Source organism: Pleuronectes platessa, chromosome 15 (assembly GCF_947347685.1).
Source record: "Pleuronectes platessa chromosome 15, fPlePla1.1, whole genome shotgun sequence".
Classification (NCBI taxonomy): Eukaryota; Metazoa; Chordata; class Actinopteri; order Pleuronectiformes; family Pleuronectidae; genus Pleuronectes; species Pleuronectes platessa.
This window is the reverse complement of record NC_070640.1, coordinates 15,157,808-15,183,000: the sequence shown is the minus strand read 5'-3', so window position 1 is coordinate 15,183,000 and position 25,193 is coordinate 15,157,808. Positions and strand designations below refer to the sequence as shown.

Sequence of the window (25,193 nt, the reverse complement as noted above, 5' to 3'; positions counted from 1 at the left end):
AGGAGGTAAATAAGAGCTTTTTCACAGTTTAATGCTATCTCTGTCCGACTATGATGCTCAACGACTTGGTGGTTTTTGCAGTGTGCAACATACAATAACAATGACATTCTAAGGCGGTAAGTGGACAAATGAGTATATATTTTATGGATCGTATCCCTATTATCATAAATGCTGGTTGGCTGAAATGTGTTAATGTTATTGGCAAATGCTGACATAACCACCTTCATAATGTGCAACAAAAGCCCTTGCAAAATACGATCTGTAACTGTCTTTACACCTTAGAAATGAGTTTCCGTGAATATCCACCAAGTGACTCTCTAACTTAAAACTCAAAAAAATGTCTGTTACATATTTCGTCAAATTAACAAAGATCGAATTTGTTCCAGTTATTTTTTGACACGGTCATATATTGTATCTTTTATGGTTAAAGTCTCTGGGTTTATCTGGTCCCTGCTGCTAAGCTTGAAAATGTTCAATTTACCACTTTGCTACATAACCTGCAGCTTTTCTCTGTTGCCACCAAGGTCAAGGAGGCCTCTTCCAGAATTAAACCCAGATGCTATCCCCAGAGCAACAGTCTCCAAATACAGTCGTCATATAAAACAGGATGCAGTGTTTTTGTTAGAAAATAAGTTATGGATCAGCTTTGATCCATCACATGAGTCCAAACAATGTAAAGTTGAAAACGCTCTTCACAACAATCTTAAGTACATTCATGTGTAAATCTAGAAGAATCATTTTTTATTTCCATTATGGGGAAATGTGCCATGTTATCACAGCATAGGGGATAATGACAATAGAAACATCAGTTAAAGTAAAACTTCAGTAAATTATAAAAAGGTGAACATGTAGAAATATAAATAACATACAATGTAAACAGAATATGCACCGTTGTTTTCAATGAGATGATACAGTCCACCTACAAATGCATAAAGTCTTTCCAATAAATATGGAACTTAACGGGGAAATTAAGTTATTAAATAGATAAATAAATGCTGAAAACTGCAGATAATTTCTGCCTCAAATGTTTTTGCTGCACAGTTTAATATGTAAATATGTATCACAGTTATTCATTTCCAACAACAAATGACGTTCAGTATGGCCCAGCGTCACGAGAGGGCGCTAACACAAAGCACCAGGTGGTGTGGAATCAACTTGAGAGAGGAGGAGGCCATTCACTAGCCTGTTTTAGCTACACACATCTAGCTACTGTTAGCTAGCCGGCGGCTAACGAGCAAGCTAAAACATCAGTGTGTCTTAATGTCGCCTGTCCTATCAAGTGATGGCAAGAGAACAGTGTTCACAGACCGAGGCCGGTGAGTGCTGAGCTCACCCTCAACCCGCGACCACACATTTAGCATTGGCACAGTTTGCAGTAGCGCTACGGGGATAAAGCTAAATAACCCGAGTGCTTCCCGGAGCTAGCCACCGTTAGCTCGGCTCAATAGGAACAGTGGTTGGTACCAAGCTAATACGCGTCTCTTTCCTTTCAGAGCTGTATTACCTCATTGCCAGATTTCTGCAGTCCGGGCCGTGTAAGAAGGCAGCGCAGGTAACACCCTTCGATTGGCGAGATATTAACTGTTTATCGGGTTTAAATCGAAGAGATTAGCAGCTGGTGCTAGCGGCTAATGCTAACTGTGTCTCTCTGTGTGTGTTGTTTAGATTCTTGTTGAGGAGCTGGAGGAGTATGAGGTAGGTTCACCGGCACTTTTCTCTCTTTATTGGCATGCCTGGTTTCCGTGTTACTGCCCATCCGATCGTTTTGTACGTGCTTACATGTATCAGCTTCTTTAGCCGACGGTAGATAAAGGAGCGGGTTCCGGGACGGTAGCAGCAGCTTGGTGCTATGTTTTTTAAAAGCTTGTCTCTTAACTTTAGTTGGTTCCTCAACGATGGAGTTGGGACGGACTGAAATACAAGCGGAACTTCCAGGACTGGGTGAGTGGATTGTCACAATTGACGATTTAATCCATCGAGGCTCATAACTCGAATTTTATTTGATAATCACCACAGCGGATTTGTATGTTTATATTGATTGATCATGTGGGAAAGTCGTGGCGATAAAATGTTAACGTTTATTAAAATAATTTTATCATTAGTGGTTGTACAGGCCTGTTGATGAATTACTAAACCCAGGCTTTACTATTGTGTGGACCGGTGGGCGGACGGAGCGGAGAAGGACAGGTCGTGATAGGCTGAACCACCATTAGAGGGCTGTCATTTTGCTCTTGCAGCGAATCAAATCACAGTTGTGCTTTGGAGTGACTAGCAAGAGACTCTTTTGATTGGCTATGACCTTATTAGTCCCGCCTCTTCTTCCTCGCTGGTTTGTTTTTCAATGTGCTACAACACACACTTTAACCACAATTTATATTTATGACCAGTCTGAACAATATATTTCTAGTAGTGGACTTACATGCTTGTATAAATGTACCCAGCTGTTTAAATAAATGTAATTTTATTGCAGAATTAATTTTATTACAAACAAATCCACTTATACAATGATTAACTTAAATTACTGGGAGTTTATTGCAGTTTCTAGATCAAATGACATGTTTGACAATGCTGATTGCCGGTGGAGGGACAATTTAAGAGAAAATAAAAACTACTTTAGATGCCTATTTTAGATGCCAGCTGGAAAAAGGTTTCATATTGTTGTAAAGCCACCAGAGGCTTAAAATCAAGAAAAACATGTCAAAACATTTTTTGAAGTTAAATCTTATTTTGCATTTTCTTTAAGGGAAAACCAATAGATGTTTAAGTAGATCTAGATGGATACATAGTAATAACTTCTAATCTTTCTTGTGTAAATTGTCCCCAACTGTTGTCCCTACCTGTTAATTGTGACAATTCCTTAAAAAATTCTTATTTACTGATTTATCATGGTCAGATTTTTATAATACCTATTACTATTAATTATTCCTCATGTTTTTGGTGAACGCTGCTAAAATCCTAATGTTCTTGTGTTTGTGTTGTTGAATGCTTTGTCACATTGTAACAGCAGTGTTTGATTCTTGCAGGTGAGTTTGAACCAGCACATTCCTGCGGACTATCTGCTGCGTGTTTGTCAGCGAATAGGCCCGCTCATAGAGAAGGAGATCCCACCAAGTGTTCCTGGAGTCCAAACACTTCTGGGTCTGGGAAGACAGTCATTACTTCGCACCATCAAAAGTGAGAATATTCCTCCCATCTACCATAGTTTATTTTCTCTCTGTATCTACGAACAGTCCTCATACAGAGTCTGTTGTCATTGTGTGGTGTGTTGGCAACACATCTGTTTCCTAATGAATTATTAGTAATTTCTAACATTATCTTTAACCCACTATCTGTGTAATTTAGGTTGTAGCCACAAAGTATGCAGTGGCTCAGCTGTTGCTGCATTGCACCGGGGTCGTCCACCAGAACCCCCAGTCAGCGATGGAAATGCTCCCAGTGTTGGTGTGTGAAACGTTTAAATTTTGTATCCATTAAGAATCCCTAGACCAATTAAGTTAAAGGTGCTTTAGCAGTCTACTGTCTCTACTAATCCTTCTTGCATGTCTTTTATATCAAGTGTCCATCATGGGTGCTCGCCAGGCCACAGGTGCAGCTCGTTTTGGACAAGCTTTGCCGTCTTCCTCCTACCAACACATGAAGATACACAAACGTATCCTTGGCCACCTATCCTCGGTCTACTGTGTAGCATTTGACCGCACTGGTCGTCGGATATTTACGGTGAGCTGTTATCACTTGTTTTACTGTAGTCCGCTAGTTTAGTTTTACATCTGTCAAGTCATACCTTTGCAAACAATTACAATATTTAATATGTTTCCTAATGTTTTAATGCTTTTTAGGGTTCAGATGACTGCCTGGTGAAAATCTGGGCCACAGATGACGGCCGGCTCCTGGCAACACTCCGTGGCCATGCAGCAGAGATCTGTGACATGGCTGTCAATCACGAGAACACGCTCATCGCCTCAGCCAGCTGTGACAAAGTGATCAGAGTGTGGTGCCTACGTACATGTGCACCCATCATGGTTCTGCAGGCCCATGCTGCCTCCATCACATCCATTCAGGTGAGACTAATGATTCAGGCTTTATTCAAACAACTCAAGTTCCAGTTAAAACTAAGGATTACCTGGATTATACAGCAAATGCAATTTTTTATAAGCAATATAATACCACTCTAAGTCTATAACGGTAGTATATGCTAAACTCTGGTCATTCTTGTCTTGTGCCTAATCACCCCGGACTTTCCGTCCTTTTAGTTTTGTCCTGCTGTCAAAGGGACAACGCGGTACCTGGCCTCCACAGGTGCAGATGGTATGGTGTGTTTCTGGAAGTGGCACTCACTCAGCATGAAATTCAAGTAAGCGTTTTCAAACTTCTTTTGTCATTGTTTTTAGATGTTCTTTTTCACAGAATGAAAATAACTACATCGGAACTTTTTCTCCTCTTTTCCACAGTGATCAGCCAGTCAAGTTTGTTGAGCGGTCACGTCCAGGAGTACAGGTCTCCACTTCCTCCTTCAGTAGTGGTGAGTGTTTTTCCTTTCCTGGTAACGTCTTTACTCTTTAGTACTAATTACTAACTGCTGTTAGTAATTAACAGCAGTTCTTTAGTTTACCAGGAAATGTCTTGAACTGGTCAGACATAAATAGTGACATAAGAGCACGTTATGCATTTACAGATATGCATGTTCTCTGAATGTGTTTGTGTCACTAACATCTCCATCCTTTCACTGTTAATAGGTGGCATGTTCATGGCAACTGGTGGCACTGATCACATGATCAGAGTCTATTACCTTGGTGCTGAATCTCCCATGAAGGTGTCTGAGATGGATGCCCACACGGTAAGAGACTAAACTTAGTAGCTGCAACATCCTGTTAGTAAAACTTTATGTGAACAAGTTGTAACTTAAAATACGTTTCTTCTATTTTTAGGACAAGGTTGTAGTCGTCCAGTTTAGCAATAACAGTGACAGGTGAGTTTGAGTACTGAGATCTGTATGGACTTCAAACTGTGTTTTTGTGGTTCTTTTCTAAAGTTAAATGTGTTTGTTTGTTCAGCTTAAGGTTTGTAAGCGGCAGTCGTGATGGCACAGTCAAGATCTGGCATTACCAGCAACAAGAGTGGAAGAGCGTCACCTTAGACGTGGCTGCCCGGCTGCCTGGGTAACAGAAAAAAAGAGTTGAACAGTTGCATGTCTCTGTAAATACATCTGTGTCTCAACTGATGGCATCATTTCCTCCAGGAGCACTGTCGCCAATGCGGATGATAAAACTAAGCTGGTGGTGACCATGGTGGCATGGGACCGTGGAGATACCACAGTCATCACAGCAGTTTCAAACTACCAACTCAAAGTGTGGAGCACAACATCGGGAAAGCTGCTGCACATTTTATCTGTGAGTGGCTTAAGTGGACTTTTCCACTGTGCAGCGCTTTCAAGATAAGTAAAATTAAGAGTTAAGAGTTTTTTACAAATGTATGGCCTTTGTTTGTGCTCTGTTTATTCCAGGGTCACGATGATGAGGTGTTTGTGCTGGAGGCTCACCCGTTTGACTCCCGCATCATGCTATCAGCCGGCCACGACGGCAACATTTACTTGTGGGACCTGACAAAAGGAACCAAGATCCGCAACTTCTTCAACATGGTAACTGATAGTCAATCAGACCTTCAGCTCAGCAGTCGTGTTTCTTTACACGGATTTCATGTTCAAATGTTTGTTTCCAGATTGAAGGGCAAGGCCACGGTGCTATTTTTGACTGCAAGTTCTCAGCTGATGGACAACATTTTGCCTGCACCGACTCTCACGGCCATTTGCTCATCGTTGGCTTCGGCTGCAGCAGAGCATATGAAAAGGTAAAAGCACAGCTCGGCCACATGGTGTATCTTGGGTTGTAACATTTCTCTGTAATCAACACAAAAATGCTCTTGATTCACTTTAGATTCCTGACCAGATGTTCTTTCACACGGACTACCGGCCTCTTATTCGGGACTCTAATAGCTACGTCCTGGATGAGCAGACACAACAAGCCCCTCACCTCATGCCTCCAGCCTTCCTCGTGGACATTGATGGGAATCCTCACCCTCCTCCCTACCAGCGCCTGGTGCCAGGAAGAGAGAACTGCAAGGAGGATCAGCTCGTACCTCAACTTGGATACATAGCTAACAGTAAAACCTGCTCCCTCATTGGTCCCATCATTCAGAATGCTTGCACTGTTTTGATTTAGCATAGATGTTGACCCAGCAACTGTCTTTGTGTGACTTAGATGATGGAGAGTTGGTTGAGCAGGTACTTGGCCAGCAAACGGCAGAAAATGGTGAAAACATATTGGACAATCTCATCAGACAGTTACAGACCGAGCAGGACGTGCGTCAGAATGACGAAGAACCGGCTGAAGAGGCAGAGGGTATGTTTCGCTTTTGAATTTGTAATCAAATTTTACAGTGTTTTATTTATTTACTATAAGCATGAGCATTGTGTGGATCTAACCGTATAAACTTTTATTGCAAAAAGATAATTTCCTCAAGTAAAGTATTGTCTTTCTAATGTTCCTTTTTTATTCTTAGCTGATGATGCAGCAGTGGATGTGGACTCCTCTTCAACGGATGGACAACACAGAAGCAGGCAGTTGGAGAGTGTTTGGCAGATGCAGCATAATGCCCTGCGTAGTCAAGTTGCTACAGAGAGGGACCTGCTGGCCTGGAGCCGCAGGGTGATGGTCAATGAAATGCCGCGTGGGGTATTCAGGTGAGGTGGATGGAAAATTAATTAGAACTAAGACACTGCAGAGAGCAGATATATAGTTATTAAAACAAATACAAATGTTACGTGTATGTTTTTAGTAGCAGGGAACATTTGGAAATGGATTTTCTTTTCTTTTTTTCTTAGAGTTATGGAGGAGTGCAGACGAGCCAAAGGTGACATGGAGTGCTCACTATACAATGCAGAGAGGAGGAAGAAGCCAGTTACATGTTCACCCAAGGTTTGTTATTCTTCATCTCAGGGCTGCTGTCCCCAAATCAAAAAATACCATCTACGCCAATTCACTTTTTCTCTCTCCATTTCCCGCCCTCCTTCGTCACTTTGTAGAGCGATCTACTGGCCTCACGGCTCCGCTCCCGGCGGCCGACTAAGAAAAAGCAGCAGAGCCACGCCTATCAGACCCGCTCAGCTCAAGTCCGCCGTCCTGGGACCAGAAGTCGAACTTCCAGCAACCAACGTAACTCTGACAGCCAAATGGACTCTGACAGCGACGGAGAAGTACGTTTTGTCCTTCCACTCTACATATTCCAACATGGCCGACAGAAATGTGTCGCACATGTAGTATCTAGAATTTTTTTAAACGCGTTTGTCAGTTGCCTGACTCGAAAGTTACTGTAACTTTCATATTCACATACATTTAAATATGATGTTTTGATTTGATATTTCGAAGATCTTTTTACAACTAAATAATAGGAATTACAAATTTGTTAAGTAAAAAAACTTTAAATGAAAGTCCTTAATTGCCCCAAAAACTTAAACAAAGTCATGAAGCCAGAAAGAAACACAATCGATTAATTATAGATGATGATATTAACAGTGTTTTCTGTTTGTTGACAGGCAGCAGAACCAGCAGAGCAAAGTGAAGCTTCCTCTGAGGCTGAAGCTCAGTGGCAGAGTGAAAGCAGCTCCAGGTTGATAACTTTTAAAGTGAACAGTGTTTTAGAGGTTGTAGTGACAGTCGTCGACCTAACAACGCACCTCTTTCATTCTTAGTGACTCCTCGAGTGAGTATTCGGATTGGACAGCCGATGCTGGTATCAACCTCCAGCCTCCAAAGCGACCAACCAGGAGGTCCGTACAGCAAACAGGTTACAGCAGCTCAGAGGATGAAGAAGAAGGTGAAGACAAGACCAAGGAGCCCAAGAGGAAGGAAAATGAGAAGAAGAAGAAGAAGCCCAAAGAAACCAAACAGGTGAGCTAACACAACCTTTAGCTTCTTCACTCAGAGCACAGGAGCTGCTCTCTTTGTTGAAAGTGTGCGTTGTGCTCCAGGTTTTACATGTTGTCTCACTGTTGCCTGAGACAAATTACAGGAGGAATTCTTTGTTTGGATGTTGTTCTAACTAACTGTAAACACTCAGAAACCCACGTCCTCTCTGGCCGGACTCAATGCGGAGGAGTGGCTGCCACCGTCATGGATAATGGAGACCGTTCCACACCGCTCTCCGTTTGTTCCCCAAATGGGAGATGAGGTACAGATTGTTACTCTTGACAGCAAACAGTGTAACATACATTACTGTGTTACACACATTCTGATCTATTCTTTTGTTCTCCTCCAGCTCATCTACTTCAAACAGGGCCATCAAGCCTATGTGAGGGCGGTGCGCAGGGCCAAGGCCTACAGCATTAACCCTCAGAAACAGCCATGGAACAGACTCAACCTCAGGGTAAGACACTGTTTCATTTTTTTTTTTAAGTGTAGTCTACAGACCCTCACTTTTTCTAATATTAAAGCTGTTTGTAACTTTCTGAAGCTGACATTCAGTTTATGTCTATTTCTACTGCCGTCACCATGTACGATAAATGCCCTAGCCCTGTCACAATGCTCCACAAGTTATGTCTTCAAGAATCATGTATTTCAACATGAGTTTGCAGAATATCACCACAAATCTCCATCATCAGTCTCAAATTAGATTCGACAAAAAATTCTTATCAAACGAGTAGAGAATGTACTTATGTTTGTAGCCATAGTTTTATTTGATTTGAGAAGCTCTTTTTTTCCTTATCCTGAGTTTTACACTTTCATTTAAAATTCTTCTTCTGCCCCTACAGGACCAGGAATCTGTCAAAGTGGTTGGAATCAAGTATGAAGTGGGACCTCCCACCCTCTGCTGCTTAAAACTCGCTCTCTTGGACTCAGTCTCAGGGAAAATGACCAATGAGTCTTTCTCTTTAAAGTGTGTATTTACATAAAGTATATACAATATTTATAAAATGCTGAAGTCTACAGGTACATGTATTTCACTCCTTTTATTTCCCACAATCCCCAGGTACCATGACATGCCTGATGTCATTGATTTTCTGGTGCTGCGGCAGTTTTACAACGAGGCTATAGAGCACAACTGGCAACCAGGTTAGTCGATCCCCAGCTCTTCTGAAGTGAATTGTTACCAACTTGCTTTGTTCATTGTCATGTAGAGTGTACTGTCAATCACTTACAATGGATCCTACTTTTCTCTCGACAGGCATGAGGTTCCGCAGCATCATTGATGACGCCTGGTGGTTTGGTTCTGTCGAGGACCAGGAGCCTCTGCAGCCTGAGTATCCAGACAGCCTGTTTCAGTGCTACGCTGTAAAGTACGTCTGTGTACCTGAAGTGTTCTGCTCCAACAAAACACATCAACAAAGCTTTATGTTATTATGATGTTACTCTATGTTGACCCAATGTCACTTAAGAGATAAGATATTGTTATGTGACGCAGCATGATTGAATTCGCCAACTTATTTCTGTTTTCTATTCCTCTATCAGGTGGGATAATGGTGAGCGGGAGAGGATGAGTCCCTGGGACATGGAGCCTATTCCTGAGGAAGGTCAGTATTTATATGAGAGTTCCACTGGGTAATGAATCTAACTTTTTGTAATGGTATTTATTTATTATGAATTAGAGACAAATAACCATCAACCATTTATTTTTTACAACATATTTGTATATTGTATAATAACTTAATGGCAGATAAATATAATCACAATATAATAATAATGACCTTTATACATCGGACAGTTAAACTGGACAACAGCAGTGGTTGTAAATCCAGAACCAGGGGCTGTGATTCCCAATAAAAAGTTTTAATTTAACTTTTTAATAATATTTCATGTTTTTATTACATTCTAATGGTTGAAATTGATTAAAAAGTGATCGTCTTATGAAATAGAACCTATCAGATTTCTGCTGCTCACCATTTTATAGTAGCGCCTTCTTTTGGTCTGGGTTGACCAACTAACTAAATACCACTATTTTCTGATTTTTGTGATTCCTTCAGCTGCATTACCTGAGCAGGTGGGTGATGGGGTGGAGGTGGCGGAGGAGGAGCTTAAAGCTCTGCTCTACAGGCCTCAAGAAGGAGAATGGGGAGCTCACACACGGGATGAAGACTGTGAGCGAGCCCTCCATGGCATCGATCAGCTTCTTACTTTAGGTCAGTCACCAGATGTCTGATAACAGTTTGTTTGTTTCAGTGTGTAACGTCTATTTGCCACTTTTAATCTCATTACCATTTGTCCACAGACGTCGCAAAGGCTTTTGCATCACCGGTGAATCTGCGGGACTACCCTCTGTACTGCACTGTGGTGGCTTACCTCACTGACCTCAGCACCGTCCGCAAGCGACTAGAGAACCGTTTCTACAGGTGGAGCTGCACACAGACACATTTGTTCCTCACCATGAATTCAGTGTCCCGATGTTGAATTGCTGCCATTAGAGTTTCCAGTTTCCTGATGCTCTTCTCTGCTGCAGGCGGATCTCTGCATTAATGTGGGAGGTGCGCTACATTGAACACAATGCCCGCACTTTTAACGAACCCGAGAGCCCCATTGTAGCAGCCGCAAAGGTGGTGACGGACGTTTTCCTGCACTACATCGGGTGAGACTCCGCTGAGATACAGCAGCCTCATTAATACCTAAACACTGGAGGTTGCGTAACAGTGACAAATCCTTCTGCACGTGTCTGATTCCTTGGCCCTCTGTCTTTTTTAGAGACCAGAGCTGCACAGACATCTTGGATCTGTATCACAAACTCAACTGTGAGGTCAGCAGTGGAGGGGAAGCTGAGGTGAGATAGCTGTTTTGTTTAAAGTATACAAAAATGTATTTACACTGAAGTTCCTGCTTTTTCTTTAGATTATGGTTTCGTCAGTAAATAAACATTAGGGCTTTTATTCCTCTGCAGGACTTGGACGTTGAATCTGACAATCCTGGGACATCTACAGGATATCGGGTAATTAGGACCAGTGTCCAGTGTTGCACAAGAATTTATCTCATAACTTAACTTAAAATCAGTCTGTAGCTCCAGTCTTAATTTTTCTTTCCCCTATGCCAGGGAGCCAACTCGAATTCAAAGGCCCGTGGTGTGGCTTTGGATGTTCAAGTATGGCACGATCAATGTCAAAAGCTGGTGCGTCGCATGATCGTCTCCCAAGATTCAGAACCCTTCAGGCAGGCTGTGGATATCTTCGAGTATCCGGTAAAAAAAAATCCCGCAAATGCAGTCATTGGTCTTCTGATGCCAAAAAGAATTAAAAAAAAATAGTCAATTAAAATGAATCCCCTGTAACCATGAATATTGTTTATATTCAGGACTATCGGGACATCATTGACACTCCCATGGATCTGGGATCAGTGTCAGAGACACTTTACGCAGCCAATTATGAAAACCCCATGGAGTTTGCCAAAGACGTCCGCCTCATTTTCAGCAACTCAAAAGCTTACACACCTAACAAGAAATCACAGGTGAGGCAGCATGTGTTTGATTTAAAACATGCTGTAATGTAGCTGTGTTAAGTCCTGCAAAGAAGTAGTCTGTTTCATAACAATCTTCTTATTTTATGTCTAGATCTACACCATGACCCTCAGCTTGTCAGCCTTCTTTGAGAAACACATCATCGCCATCATCTCCGACTACAAGTCCGCCCTTCAGCACGAGCGGCGGAATCGTCAGAGACTCAGTTACAGGAGCAGACTTCACAATGGAGGCAGTTCACCGCCTGTTAGTCCATCGCCAAGGTGACGAGCCACAAATCTGTCACTCGACACAGCATCAAATTATCTTTTTTATTCCAGTCTACTCAGTTTGTCTGCAAGGTGTGTGCAGTGCCCACAAATATTGCTGATGTGCAGCATTTAAATCAAGGCCTTTAGAAATCAGTAATATTTTTGAAAAGTTGGTATCTTGTTTTTTGCCAGTTTTTTGGGGTAAGAAGTAGTTGGTTTAAAAGGATTTCAAAGTCTTCCATACTAACAGTATTAGGGTTTCATATCTTCTGAAATGCTGTTTCTTACTTATGTTTTTTGTGTCTTCTGTCCAGGTCTAAAGGGAAGCACAAGTCAGGGAAGGTGTCAAAACCAAAAAATTCCCAGACCTCATCAAGGACTCGTTCACAGAGACCACGCAAGGGTACGACTGCGCTGCTGTGGCTTCTTCCTCTGTTGTGTAGCTCCTTTTTGTTTTGATGAATCTTACAGTTCTAATAATGAATAATTAGTAATATTCACTGTGTTGTTGCTACAGCTCAACAAAGCAGCAGTGTAGCAAAGGAGGAGGACAGCCAGCCGTCTTCCCCAAGTTCAGGGACGAGCAGCGGGAGCAGAAACCAAGGGCCGCAATGCTTGACCCGCAGCCAAGCCACTTCAGCAAAGAAGTCAGGTATGAAAAATACATGCTAACTACAATTTCACTTTCATCTCTGTGTGGTGTTAACAGTAATGATGCAGAAATGAACCACCTTCCTCTTGTGTTGTCTCAGGGCGAAAGAGTAATCTGAGTAAACCGAGCAACGGCTCCAGACAGCGCCCTGGGCAGGAAGTGCTGCAGTCAGACAACGATGACGAGGCGTCAGGATCTAACAGCTCCGCGTCAGAGTCATCATCATCCTCCTCCTCGTCGTCTTCCTCCTCATCATCGGACAGCGAGAACAGCTCTGATTCTGAGGAGGAGAAGTACATGGAGGGGGGAGATCACGACTACAGCAAAGCCCCGTGTCTATCTGTACGTCTGCCGGCTGAAAGTAAGGTGGCGGCCTCAGGGAAACGGAGACACAAAGGAGGAGAGGACCTGGCACTGGCGCCTAAAAGAGCACGTGTGCAGATTCTTGTAAAGGAAGATGAAGAGGAGGAGGAGGAGAAAGATGAAGAGGAGGAGGAGGAGGATGATGAAGAAGAGGAGGAGGAGGAGGAGGAGGAGGAAGAAGAAGAAGAAGAAGAAGAAGAAGAAAAGGAGCAGGAGCAGGAGCAGCAACAACCAGTGGCTGTAAGTCCGGAAGAAGATGAGGAGGAGGAGGATGAGGAGGGGCCTGAAGAGGAGCAGCCTGATGAGGAGGAGCCTGAAGAGGAGGAGCCTGAAGAAGAGGAACCTGAGGAGGAAGATGAAGACGAAGACGACTCTGACGAGGCACAGAGTGGGTCCGTAGCAGCAGCGACTACAGTAGCAGCAGGTAGCAGTCCAAGAGGCAAGCAGAGCAAGTCTCGACGGGTCAGCACACGCAACCAGGGCCGCAGGACAGTTCTGTACGGGGACGAGTCAGAGGACGATGGCCATGGGTCGAAGGAGGACCCCCTCAACCTGGGCATGTCCCGCTCAGGACGGGTACGGCGTATGACTGAAAAGGCCCGTGTCAGCCACCTCATGGGCTGGAGTCACTGACACGTCGGCCCTCTCCAAACCTCAACACAAAACATGAGAAATACTTCAGGGATTTTTTTTTTTCTTTCTTTTTTGTACAAGTATGTATATATGATGTATACATATAGATATATATGTGGTTTCTTATTTTAACCTGAGACTGCTTGTGACTCTCAAACCGATAGCAGGTGCTCATGACATGTTGCCAAGGAGGTTTCATCCCTGGTGGACAGAGCTACTGTTCAACACAGACCCGCTCCAACCGGACTAACTCACCTCAGCCTTACTGTTCTCTGGAGGAGCCGTTAAGACGCAGCACTGCTCTTCTCCTCCTCATCCAGGAATCAAACACTAGGTCTGCTCCTCTTCATCCCTCCTACAAGCTTTTCTGATTCCTGGTCACCAAAGAAGGATGCGGAGAAGCCAAAAAATGGTGCTCAAATTTTATTATGTCTTCTTTGTTTGTTTGTTTTCAAAAAGTAATTCACCGGAACTCTCATGCTAGTGGTTGTGAGCTTTCACAACCACAGCGAGAGAGGTACAGTATCAATCATGGTCACTGATGTCAATGCTTTTGATCTTTCTTCACTACCACAAGCCTTAGTTATCAGATCGGACATCATTCAGATTTAGTTTGTGGCTGGAGTCAGGTCCAGTGTAGTTTGGGAACGAGCAATACTGGAGAATCATTGAGGTTAGTCAGTGGAATACAGATTCCTGATAATATCCCCCCTGACGTCCTTGGCCTGTGAATGTTAAATGTTTTTCCTGCTTCCTGATCTTCACTGCTTCTTTGCGCTTCGATTCAGATATTTATTCAGAATCGGGTGTTTTTAAACAAAAAAGGTGATTTTCCTTTTCTTTCCGGGGTAAATGAGGCCACTGCATCCTGATGCGTTGAAACTGTCCGATGGATCCGACCCTGCATCCAGTCATAGCTGCTTCCACGACACCCTGCTCCAACTCTGCGGCGTGAAAAGGGGTCTTCGGCCGTCTGACTTCCACAGACGTATTTATTTTTCAAATGTATTATACTTGGTTTACGAGCTATTTCTTACATGAATAGTGATGAGGAAAGGAAATATTTGCACATTTAACAAATCCACGAGGCAGCTGAGTCATGAAGATGGTAGAGAAAGATAAATGAGACAGCCTGATGATTTTTGTGTAAAAAAAATGTTTTTGAACTGTGCCAGCACGCATTAATTTTTTTTTTTTTTGAAAAATTAAACAGAATATAACTTGGAACCTCTTTCAACCTGTGTATGGTGAAGCTGACGGTCTCATCTGAATCTTGTTTTCTTTTTGATCTAAAGCAAATGTAGCAACCGCAGATCAGCCCTTTTTATTGAGTGTGTTGAACCATTTTTATTTCTCCCCGTTTTCAACATCTTTGATCTGATGTGTCTCACTTTGAAAGGATCAACTACACATGATGTTTCATGTCCATGATGTACAACCAGGTGTTACGTTGGTGTCAGAATCACTGTGTATACTTTTATAATCATGTCAGATGGGTTTATGTTTCTGAAATCGACATTGGACTCATCCTGTTTAGTTGCACCGAAAATGTTTACTTTAGAGCTTGTGCACTCGTCGGTGGCTAAATCACTTGCAGAGGAACCAGGATAGTTGTCATTTCAAACACCGGGTGCTGCGAACACGCCTCCTCACCAATCTGCCTCTGTGAGGTCACTGGCTGGAGAAAGAGGCCTCAGAGGTTCTGTTTGGTTCGTGTTAAGGTGCTCAGAGATAAAACACACAAATCAGCATCCACGGTGCTCCAAGTGGCAACGTCAACCGGCATCTAAAAAGGATCCTGGCAGAGTGTGAGGAGATTATGCTTCACATTTTTGGGATGATATTTTCATATAGTAGATGGCACTTAGTGTTGCCTCGAAGCTTAAGAGTAGTTGATGACAAATGCAACAGTAACTTCTGCTATAGGTGGAATCAGCGTATGTGACTGTCTTTTATACACAATGTTTTGATTGTATGGTTGTTTTTTTTTAATAAAAAGAAAAAAATCCTCTTTAAAATTCCATTTGTCGGTTTATTTAAAAAAAATGTTTGACCATTAATTCTGTGCATGTGAAGCCAGCTCAAGGACAGAATCATTAGTAGTTTTTATGACGGGTCATAAACGTGCAAAGATGAGGGCATTTCAGATAATACTATGTCTGCCGGTCATGATAAACCTGGTCATACCATTTGCAGCTGCATTAATGCACTGGAACCTGGGGTGAGTCAGACTAGGAACAAACAAGGTTGAGCTGTGACGCACGTACGCTCTGCCACACCTAGAGACTGCAGAGACACTGGAGGATCATGGGATTTAAAATCAATGCATAAAGAGGGAAAGGTCACTTTAGTGGAAGCCCGGGTGGGGGGCAAAGCCAAGTCTGTTACATGTGAACATTATGATAGAACAGACTTTTTTTTAATTATCACAACCTGATTGTAAATGTGTAAAATATGAATTTTGAAAATCATCCTCACTTTGGATTGTTCAGTGCTGATATCAAGTGTATTTATTGTTGTGGGTATAAAAATATTCAGGATTAGGATTATGTTGTCTACATTTTCAGTGCTTATAGATGCAAGAGACATATGTTGTACTTTTCATGTTATTTGGGCATCAGCAGTGGAATATGCAAATATACCACGGCAAAAGTGTGTGCAAGGCATATAAAGAATCAAGAAACTATAAATACACCAGTAAACCGTCACAGGACTGAAAATAGACAGCTGTCTAGGGGGGTGGGGGGGCGTCTGAGGCTTCAGATGAATCATACTGCTGGGTTCGATCAGTTCAGACAATATTTCAAGTGTCCTCAGTTTATCTAAGAACAGGATGATCAGAAAAGTGTCAGTGACAGGACTGAGGAGGAACATTGGGACTTATTGTGAATTTAGTCTGTTCCAAGTTAAACTAATGCATTAAAAACAGACTTATTATAACTATTAATAACATCACAATAACAAAGTATGATTGAAATATTAATATAGAATTTTTGACCACACTCGACTGGCAGGAAAAACAGCTAATCTAAACGTGTGATGCAGCAATATAATGTAAAATGAAATGTGGAAAACCGCCCTTTTAAAATGTCCTATTTCAGCTTAGGTCATGTGTGAGCATAAAGACATACAAATAAATGACCTGTTACTTAAATATTCATCTCTAACCACTGAAAAAGTGCCTGTATAAAGGCCAATTTGCTGTGTATGTGCCAGTTACAACACCTGATGGGATCATAAACAATCTGATAAAACTCGAGCTTGTTAAAAAGTAACGCTGAAAATGGGATAATTGAATAAAGCATGCCAACACAATTACACAAATGGCTGCCCCTGCAGCTTAATGAAAATAAGCTGATGTCAGTGAGACTCAGACTCCGGACAAAAGTTGGTTGTGTTCTTTTTTTATTATCACAACAACAATCTGAGCAACGACATATAAGAACAGGAATATTTTTGACATTCTCCAATGGTGAAACGGTTCCTTAAAGATACACATACAACTCACACACAGTCTCAAGATAGATACGTCACTTAAAATCTACGCAGGGCACAACTGCACACGTTATTCTAGATGTCTTCAATACTTCATAAGAGATTCACAAGCACGTCTGAAACATCGTATTTACTCAACAACACTTATCTGCATTTAGTTACACATGACTTAGTGCGAACAGTACACACATCCACACCTCTGGGTTTTTTTTAATACTGACTACATGAACTGTTTATGCAAACACCATAAACAGACATACAGGGACAAGAAGTGCAAGGGTTGAAATGTGCCATAGCAGCGCACAACAGTGGCAACACACACACACACACGACCTGTCGAAGATGTGATTGGGAACTTTGAGGGAGAACAAAAATGCTCTCTGCATTTTAAGCTGTTCAATCTTAATTTGTGAATATATTCGGTTTTAAAAACAAGTCTTTCTTTAATAAGCCCCCCGCAGGCAAGTCCCTGTGATGTTTCTCTCATGAGGAATATGAGAATCTATTTGAGAAAATGCAGGATGGATTCAGAGATACAGCCACAATTCCAAGTTCATAACTCAGAGCACTACATTAGACGATTAAAAGTACAAGTAAAACACAACCTCAAACCATAACACCTGTCACTGAGTGGGATCACAACAACGCTGAGTTTGCTTTAATATTCTCAGGGGCTTTATGAGAATTATCAGGAGGGGAGAAGGGTCAGAAAACGGCTGTTGTTATTAAATCCACTATGGTGTTTGTCTGTTTGTCTGTTAGTTAGCAGGATTACACATAAACTACTGAACCAAATTCCATGAGATTTTGTGGAGGGGTGGAACATCACTCAAGGAAGAACTCACTGAATTTTGGAGTGAATCCAGATCAGGGGTTCAGATCCAGGATTTTCTTTTATGCCTTTAATATTGCAAAACAGAATTTTCAAAATTTTCCTTGATTTCCCAGAGAATAATTCATGGATCGTTATGAAGAAAATCAGTCATGTTTAAAGAACTGATCTATAGTTGTGTGTGGTTTGGTGCAGATCCCAATAAAAATCGGCATGTACTATTTTAAAATGTGGTTTCTGAAGGAGACTGACCATATGCACTCAACGCTAGAAACAATTTATCTTTTGACTGATATTAGGGGGTTGACTAAATCAATTTTTCTACTTTTGTAGGTTAAAGTTACATATCTTTTAAATACTGTTTTAACATTTAGAGAAAACAGTTAAGGTTAGTTTTCTCACTGGAGCGGGCAGTATGGTGTTGGAGTCACGTATTTATGTGAACCAATCAGGATCTGCCAAGAGTTGTTTCCAGTAAAGTAAATATATAGATAATAAATAAAGCAGATTTTCTAAACGTTTACACTTACTGTTGCGTATTTTGCAACAAATGTTCAATGTTTACAGAAACACTTACAGAATTAAGTTTTTTTTTTTAATAGATTGATCCAAGGTTCACCGTGCTTCAACATCTCCAAATATTTAGCATTGTCCCTAATTTTACCTAATCTGGGTTCTGTTGTTTCTGCCTTAGAAATTTGCTATTTACATTCACAAATACAGTACTTATGACATCACGGAAATACCACGGCAAATTTAGCTCATATATGTCTGGTGTCCTATTTCTATACAGTGAATACACACGTGCTGATTTTTAATCTACATAGGATGGCATTTCACGAAATAGCTATATGAGGGTTGAACACCCTGGAAATGATTTATCATTTATTCAAACTTCGTCCAAACTAGTTTTTTTGTTGGCACCAGATGATTAAGAGATTATGTGTTATTATTTGTTTATCTTGTTGCGGTGAAGAATGATCACATGGCAACGTTCTCTTCATCAGGGCAGTGTGACCGGTGCAGGGCCCGACCAAAACCGAGCTGAAACAGCCTCAATCAAAGTCCCTCCACTTCAATCAAATCCTTTCTACGAGCTCGAGTAAAATCGACTCTTTTGCGTTTCTTTCCTTTTCAAAAGTCTTCGTCATCAAAGGGTGACATGCGTTGCCTCAAGAGCCTGTTCCGTTCCGACCCGTCAGGATCTCTCATGTCATGAGCAGGAGGGAATTCAAAGAATGAAACAACACTACGCCCGTGGTTGCTTGTGGCTGCTAAAACTTCCACGTGTGCCTCTGTGTGCAGAGCACCATGCTGAAAGGGGACACGACTCCCTGTGGGCACGCCACTGTAGCTACACCAGGCCACTCTGCATGTGCACTTGGAGAGGGTAGGGGTGGTAGACGAGCGGTGGCTGGGCCTGGGTGATGAAGTAGCTGTTGTAAATGGGCTCCGTCATGTACGGGGCCGGCTGATAGAAGCAGGTGACGTTGGTCGTGTTGGGGATGGCGTTCTGCTCCCCCAGGACCCTCAGGGCCAGCACCGTGATCATATTGAGCGTCTGCCTCCTCTCGTGTCCCATCAGGCACACCGTGCTCTCGTCTATCACGCGTCGCAGGGTCATCAGGTAGTCATACTTGCTCGTCTCCTCGCTGCCCATGAAATGGCACTGCAGGTAGGCCTCAATCTTGCGCTGCTGCTCGCTCACGTCAGGAAAGTCGATGAAGAAGCGGGAGCACATGTACCGCTCCAACGACTTGATCTCGGTCTCGCTGGCCGGCCTGAAGTTCCTCACCAGCAGGTCGCTGTATTTCAGCAGGCCCCCCCCTCGGATCTCCTCTGGGTTGTGGGTGGCGATGAGACGTTGGCGAAGGTGTCCGATCGCCTGCTCAAAGTCTCCGTACATGCACTCAGCTTCGATGGTGATGGTGGGCTGCCCCGCTGCCCCGGCCCATGAGCTTGACCCACACCTGTTCAGGACTGTATCCTTCATGACAGGTTTCTGCTCGACGACCTGAGGCTGCGTGGCGATGTTTGCTGCACGCGTGTGTCTCTGAGTCTCTGAATCAGGAGGCTTCTTTGAGCGTTTTGGTCTAACAGTTTGTTCTGTGGTTTCGTTTGAGCCAGTGGCCCCTTGAGGCGTACTGGCCGGACTATACGTGGGAACTGTGAGAGCATCTTTACCGTCAAAGTTCTCCGACTGGGCGCCCGGTTCAATTGAGCGTTGAACTTGAGAGGTGTCCAGTGAGGAAGGCTGAAGGGGCTTGGGGATTTCTATGGGTGGAAACAGCTGTGTTGTAAGATCGGACAGGTCTGTGAGAAGAGACCATTTCTCAGGTTTGCTGATCAACTTCCGAGACATTTTTCTTTGTAATTTGGGCAGGGGGCAAAAGTCTGGTACTACGTCCTGTGATGTGCTGCAGGTTTTCTTAGCAGGAGGAGGGAAGGAGAACTCAAACTGGGAGTCTTGTGGGTCTGGGGTCTTTTCAGTTTTGCAGATTACAGAGTCTACTTTGAAATGAGCACTTTCTTCACAATGGACCACTTCTTGTGGAGTTGACTTTGCTAAATGCTTAATAGACACTGGTTGAGAAGCTTGTGACTCGCACAGCTCTTCATTGTCCTGTAGCTTTAAACAGGCGTGTGTCATCTGTGGATCCCTAACGTCTGTAAATAAAGTTTTAGATATTGAAGCTAAAGGAAAATCACTGTGAAACTGTTCTTTCTCTTCTCCAGTTTCCTCACACAGTTCAAAAACAATGTCCTCCTCTGAAGCAACATCCTCAATGCCATCTACTTCCTCTTCCCCCTGCTGTAAGTTACTGCTCTCTGCCTCTAACACCTGCTGGGCCTCATGCTTCCCATCATCACACTCAATATTAGCTTGTGGAAGCTCTTTCTCATGCACAGAAACTACTCCTTCCAGACACTGACTTTCCTCACCGGCTGCCATCGCTGAGTCTTTTTCAATATCCCCCCCAGCATCTGGAAGAGCGCCTGCCTTCTCCTTCTTTTTCTTTTCCTCCTCATTGTGTGATTTAGCCAAATTCCCAGGTTTCATTGGCGACTGCCCTCCCTGCCTCCTGTCAGTCTCCCAGTAGGACTCAAGGATGCGGTCCAATATTATCTGGAACGAGTCCACACTAAACTCAAACTGTCTTCGCAGGGAACTGACGAACCTGAGCCCCACGGTTTTAGCTCTGTTATTCGACAGTGAGATGAGGCTCCATCTGTCATGCTCATTGAAAACCTTCACCATTTTTTGCACATAGGCTTCCTTCATTGTCAGGCAAGTGATTTTCCGTCTGTTAACTCCGCAGGGGAGGAGGTCTCGCAGGCTGCCCAGCACCACATCCTTAATTACCTGGAAGTCCTCCTGCCTGGGCAGCTCTACTCCGAAAATGATGTCCAGGTCCCTGTAGCCCAGGCCATTATTCTTCACCAGGATGTGGCTGGCGGTCACACCATTGAGCCGTATGTCTTTCACCTGGATGTCTCTCTCGACCAGCCGATCCTTCACCACGCGGATAATGTCTTTCGCTCTCACCTGCAGGGTGGGGAAATTTCCTCTTCCGTGGATGGGGATGACCTCGGTCAAGACCTTGTCCAGAGCTTGGATTTGCTCAAGGGTCAAGTTGTGGAACCTCTTCTCTATTTGAAGCTCCATCATCCTTACCTGTGAAAGAGAGGTCAGACATATTTATCACACTACAGCTAACGTCTGCCATGATCCAACAAACCCTGCTTTTTCTTAGAGCAACATAAACCAATATGCCCTTTACAAATGGCCAGCATTCTTCACATCATCCTATCACCTTGTATACATCTTTATCCTTAAGAACATTTTTCTCTCGTTTGCTTGCTAGAATGTCTTGTCTTTCGGGGTTTTCCCCGGGTCCTGAAACTTTCAAATGCACAAACGCATATAAGCAACCCATGTCCCACTCGATCGGCTAGATTTGAAAGTCTGCATTAAAGGATCAGTGTGTGGAATTATGGAGGAGCTATTGACATAATATGAATAAGATATACATAAATTCTTTACATGTACATGGAGAACGGGTCCTCCCCCATGTTGCACTGCCATGTTTCTACAGTAGCCCAGAATGGACAAACCAAACACTGGCTCTGGAGAGAGCCTCTTGGTAACCTGAAGGCCACAGAATGCTCTGCTACGCGCTTGGAAAGGGACGAGTTAGCAAAATCGTATTCACCTGGTTGCTATGTGCGACCTGTCCACTAGATGTCAGTAAATCCTGCAAACTGAACCTTTAAACTCATATACCCGCTACAAAACTCAGCGTGAGCTCAGAGGAGTGAGTAAGTGATGGTTAGTCTATACGGCCACTAGCATAACATATAGCAAAGGTAACTAAATTGCAGCTCAAAAATAAACCACAGTTTAAACATGTCGATCTTGCACCGAAAACTCAATAAGTAACAAGAAATTCGATCACAGCTCATGACAGAATGTTCTACAGATGAGTCCTTACTTTTTTTTTTACTTCTAATCTTCTATCTTCTAAACGAAAGTTAATTTGTAAGGTGTGGCTGTAGCTGAGCTAAGATTGAGATGACTGTGCCTACTTTCCAACTCCTCCCAGAACCCTTTTGTGAGTTATGAACTCTTTTGTTACGGGACATTCCAGTGGCACTGTTAACATCAGAAGCTGCCTCTCGTGCCATTTGACGTGTTGGAAACATTCAGCAGTCGCCATGTTGAATCTCCTCCATGATCATGCAGCCATTTGCTGCCTACAGGTGACTCACCTGCAGCGTGTCATTCACTGGCTCTCAGACACAGAGTCAACCTTGGTTGAGAGATGTCTGAGAGCGGAATTAGCTGCACGTGAAACCTGTCATGGCAGAGCAGGCATTCACCGCTGTGCTTACACACTTGACTGTTTCTAATACGCAGCATGCGGCTGATTGACGATGTGTTTCTTCCTCTTGTTATAATGGGAAAATGCATTTGTTAGAGGGAGAGGAGTACATCAAGTTCGCTGACTCACTCACTACTGATGGAAATGTACGATTTCTGTTGTTGTCAATCGCTGGAAGCTTTAAAAGATCCTCACACTCTCAGATATGTTTATGACAACAGCAGGGATGAGGGATCAGTTAAGGATCCTCAGGGTGTTTTGAAGAATGAATGCTCTCTCATCATCCCTCAACTCGTTATAAAGTCCTTTTAATGGTCTTTTTTTCTTCCAAATGCGTCAGCCAAAATCAGCGCATCATAATAAACATTTCTATAAAGGAGAGAGAAGATGGGGGGGGGGGGGGGGTAATTTCCCCCAGTTCAAACTGGATTTTTCTTTTGAGACACATCATTTTGAGAAAATAGTCTCACAACCAAAAACTCAACATAAAGGAGCTTTAGTATGTATGTTTAAGTGCAACCTATATAAACTGAAAGGCATAGTTGCTTGTTTTTCCAATTTGCTCCACCATAAAAATACTCACACAATGCTTTTCCAGAGATATATGAATCAGTGCCATTTCATAACACTTGAGAGATAATGTGAAGATCCATCAACTTTCAGGTCATCAGATCTATACCTCTTGAAACATTACGTAGGCATGTGTTTGTTTGTCTGTTAGTTAACAGGATTGTGCAAAAACTACTTGATGGATTACCATTACCACTTCGGTTTTGGTGTGGATCCAGATCTGGGGGTGTATAGAGGGTATTCTTTTCACCAACTTCAACATTGTGAAATAGTGTTCAGGGGACTGATATTTATGCGTGTGTGCAATTTGGTTGCAGATCCAAATAACAATATGGATGTGGTGAATTCAAATGTGGTTTCTAAGGGGACTTTTGGACACGGGCAGTATGCACTCTACTGAGTATTTCATCTGTTTACCTGAAGATCCTCATGCAGTCATCCAGGTCATTGTATGCTCAGGAGTTGTAAGTGTACATATAAGGAAACTGGACTTGCTTGGGTTTCTTGAAGACTGCACCTCTCATCCAAGAGGCTTCTTCAGTTCTATTATTATTGATGTTGTTATTGTTATGATGTCACATTAAACGTGATCCCTGTTCCATCTAGATCCTTCTCTTTATTACCAATTTTACATATAATTTAGATGAAAGCCGATTATGCAACTGTTTAATATGAATTTTAATGGATATACAAAACTACTATAAACACAGTCAGGGTGATAAAAGGTTCATATAAATACTATATATGTGTAATAATATGCGATGGTTATATTAGTGTTGATTTCAAACGGACCTGGCCATGTGATGCATCTTTAAACAGCACCGGATCATCTGTTGTTGATGTGGTTCAGTTCAGTGGCTGTGGGCACATGGGGAAGTGTGGCCCACAGCACTCTCTAGTGAATCTCCCGGGTTACATCAGCTCGGTCCTGCAGCAGGACTGCTCCTGAGCCTCTTGGCTTCTTTATAGATAAGACTATATGAGTCATACAGCCACTGAACGAAGCATCACACACTGGTTCTCCTGGATCCTTTCCCTGTGCGCAAAAAAACTAGCCTGCTGAACTGAATATAGCACATCACAGATTATATTATTCGTGATCTGGTTTCATATATGTGGGTTTTTTTGTTTGTTTTTTACTGTTGCAGCAGCATTTTTGCAGAGGCCATTTATTTTCTTTCTAATGTGCCATCCATTGTTCTCTAAACTTCACACGATGCTTGCAAATAGTTAAAATGTGCATTTCCCTGTACATTTAACACACGATCGCAGCTTTTAAGTTGACAGCCATCCCAAAACAATGACTGATATTATGCCTGAAACTGTCTCGTGTGATGATGGAGAAGAAAAACCAATGAGGTTAATAACTATCAGAATGAGTCACAGTAGAAAGAAAAAAAAAGGCAGCTCACCTGCTGTGTGTCCAGATGCAAGTGTAAAGTGCAGGAGATGAGAGAAGCAGCGAGCTGTGGCCAACAGGTTTTATCCGACCCCCGCCGAGAGGTTGATGCCGAACTTAACACGGACACTTCAGCGCAGGGAGCACTGTTTCCATGGAAATCAGGCGTCACGAAATTTACGGTAAATCACGACGCTCTGCCGCGCGAGTTAGAAACAACCCGTGCGCGCACGTGCGTGTGTGTGCGTGGGAACACTTTGCCCTTTTCTCCCCCGCACTGCTTTTAAGTAAAGTTTGTTTTGTATCGGCGGAGGAGCACACGCACCGACGTGTCAGGCTTCAACTACCGGCGCGCCACCGCACTGCCGAGGAGCCGATGCGGGGTGAAGCATCGCATCAGGCGGAGTGAGTCATCCCCTCTCCCCGCCGCGATCCCCCCGGTAAATCCGATCATCAGTCAGCCGCGATCACCGCCCACCTCCCCGCCCCCCCACCTCGGGCTCACTCACAACAACAACAAATAAACAAACACGTTGAAAGTGTTTATTTGTCAACACCTTGTTTCTCTCATTTCTTCTTTTCATTCATATTTTACGCGTGGGAGGAGAGAGGAGAGGAGGGGAGAGGG

The 25,193-nt window shown here is 43.0% G+C and overlaps 2 protein-coding genes across 2 annotated transcripts; one reads left to right on the top strand and one right to left on the bottom strand.

Annotated features, from left to right (window-relative positions):
- Window positions 1-1,118: 1,118 nt before the first annotated feature.
- On the top strand, window positions 1,119-15,407 carry brwd3 (bromodomain and WD repeat domain containing 3). The gene is made up of 40 exons (XM_053441397.1): window positions 1,119-1,316; window positions 1,494-1,552; window positions 1,666-1,695; window positions 1,882-1,941; window positions 3,024-3,174; window positions 3,343-3,441; window positions 3,557-3,717; window positions 3,837-4,058; window positions 4,251-4,351; window positions 4,449-4,519; window positions 4,734-4,834; window positions 4,926-4,966; window positions 5,052-5,156; window positions 5,237-5,387; window positions 5,501-5,635; window positions 5,716-5,844; window positions 5,931-6,156; window positions 6,255-6,395; window positions 6,556-6,736; window positions 6,878-6,971; window positions 7,079-7,249; window positions 7,589-7,662; window positions 7,745-7,943; window positions 8,113-8,223; window positions 8,311-8,418; window positions 8,804-8,928; window positions 9,022-9,104; window positions 9,217-9,328; window positions 9,501-9,562; window positions 10,013-10,168; window positions 10,258-10,378; window positions 10,486-10,611; window positions 10,725-10,800; window positions 10,918-10,965; window positions 11,068-11,211; window positions 11,325-11,477; window positions 11,581-11,750; window positions 12,053-12,141; window positions 12,256-12,390; window positions 12,491-15,407. The coding sequence occupies exons 1-40, from the start codon at window positions 1,283-1,285 to the stop codon at window positions 13,384-13,386; spliced, it is 5,451 nt and encodes a 1,816-aa protein (XP_053297372.1). The 5' UTR covers window positions 1,119-1,282; the 3' UTR covers window positions 13,387-15,407.
- Window positions 15,408-19,067: 3,660 nt separating this feature from the next.
- LOC128457436 (terminal nucleotidyltransferase 5C) lies at window positions 19,068-24,646 on the bottom strand. Its single transcript, XM_053442117.1, has 3 exons — window positions 24,579-24,646; window positions 20,821-21,389; window positions 19,068-19,695 (listed from the first exon to the last, which is right to left on the bottom strand). Exons 2-3 carry the CDS (start codon window positions 21,381-21,383, stop codon window positions 19,068-19,070), a joined length of 1,191 nt encoding a protein of 396 aa, XP_053298092.1. The 5' UTR covers window positions 21,384-21,389; window positions 24,579-24,646.
- Between the last annotated feature and the right edge of the window lie 547 nt (window positions 24,647-25,193).

What these genes read in the sequence shown, in the direction of transcription:
- brwd3 (XM_053441397.1), top strand. Translation starts at nt 1,283, where the DNA reads ATGGCAAGAGAACAGTGTTCACAGACCGAGGCCG. An exon ending in AATGAGTCTTTCTCTTTAAA is followed by an intron (nt 8,929 to 9,021) that starts GTGTGTATTTAC and finishes CACAATCCCCAG; the next exon opens with GTACCATGACATGCCTGATG. An exon ending in TGGATATCTTCGAGTATCCG is followed by an intron (nt 11,212 to 11,324) that starts GTAAAAAAAAAT and finishes GTTTATATTCAG; the next exon opens with GACTATCGGGACATCATTGA.
- LOC128457436 (XM_053442117.1), bottom strand. Translation starts at nt 21,383, where the DNA reads ATGATGGAGCTTCAAATAGAGAAGAGGTTCCACAACTTGACCCTTGAG. An exon ending in ATAATATTGGACCGCATCCT is followed by an intron (nt 19,696 to 20,820) that starts TGAGTCCTACTG and finishes CATGAAGGATAC; the next exon opens with AGTCCTGAACAGGTGTGGGT.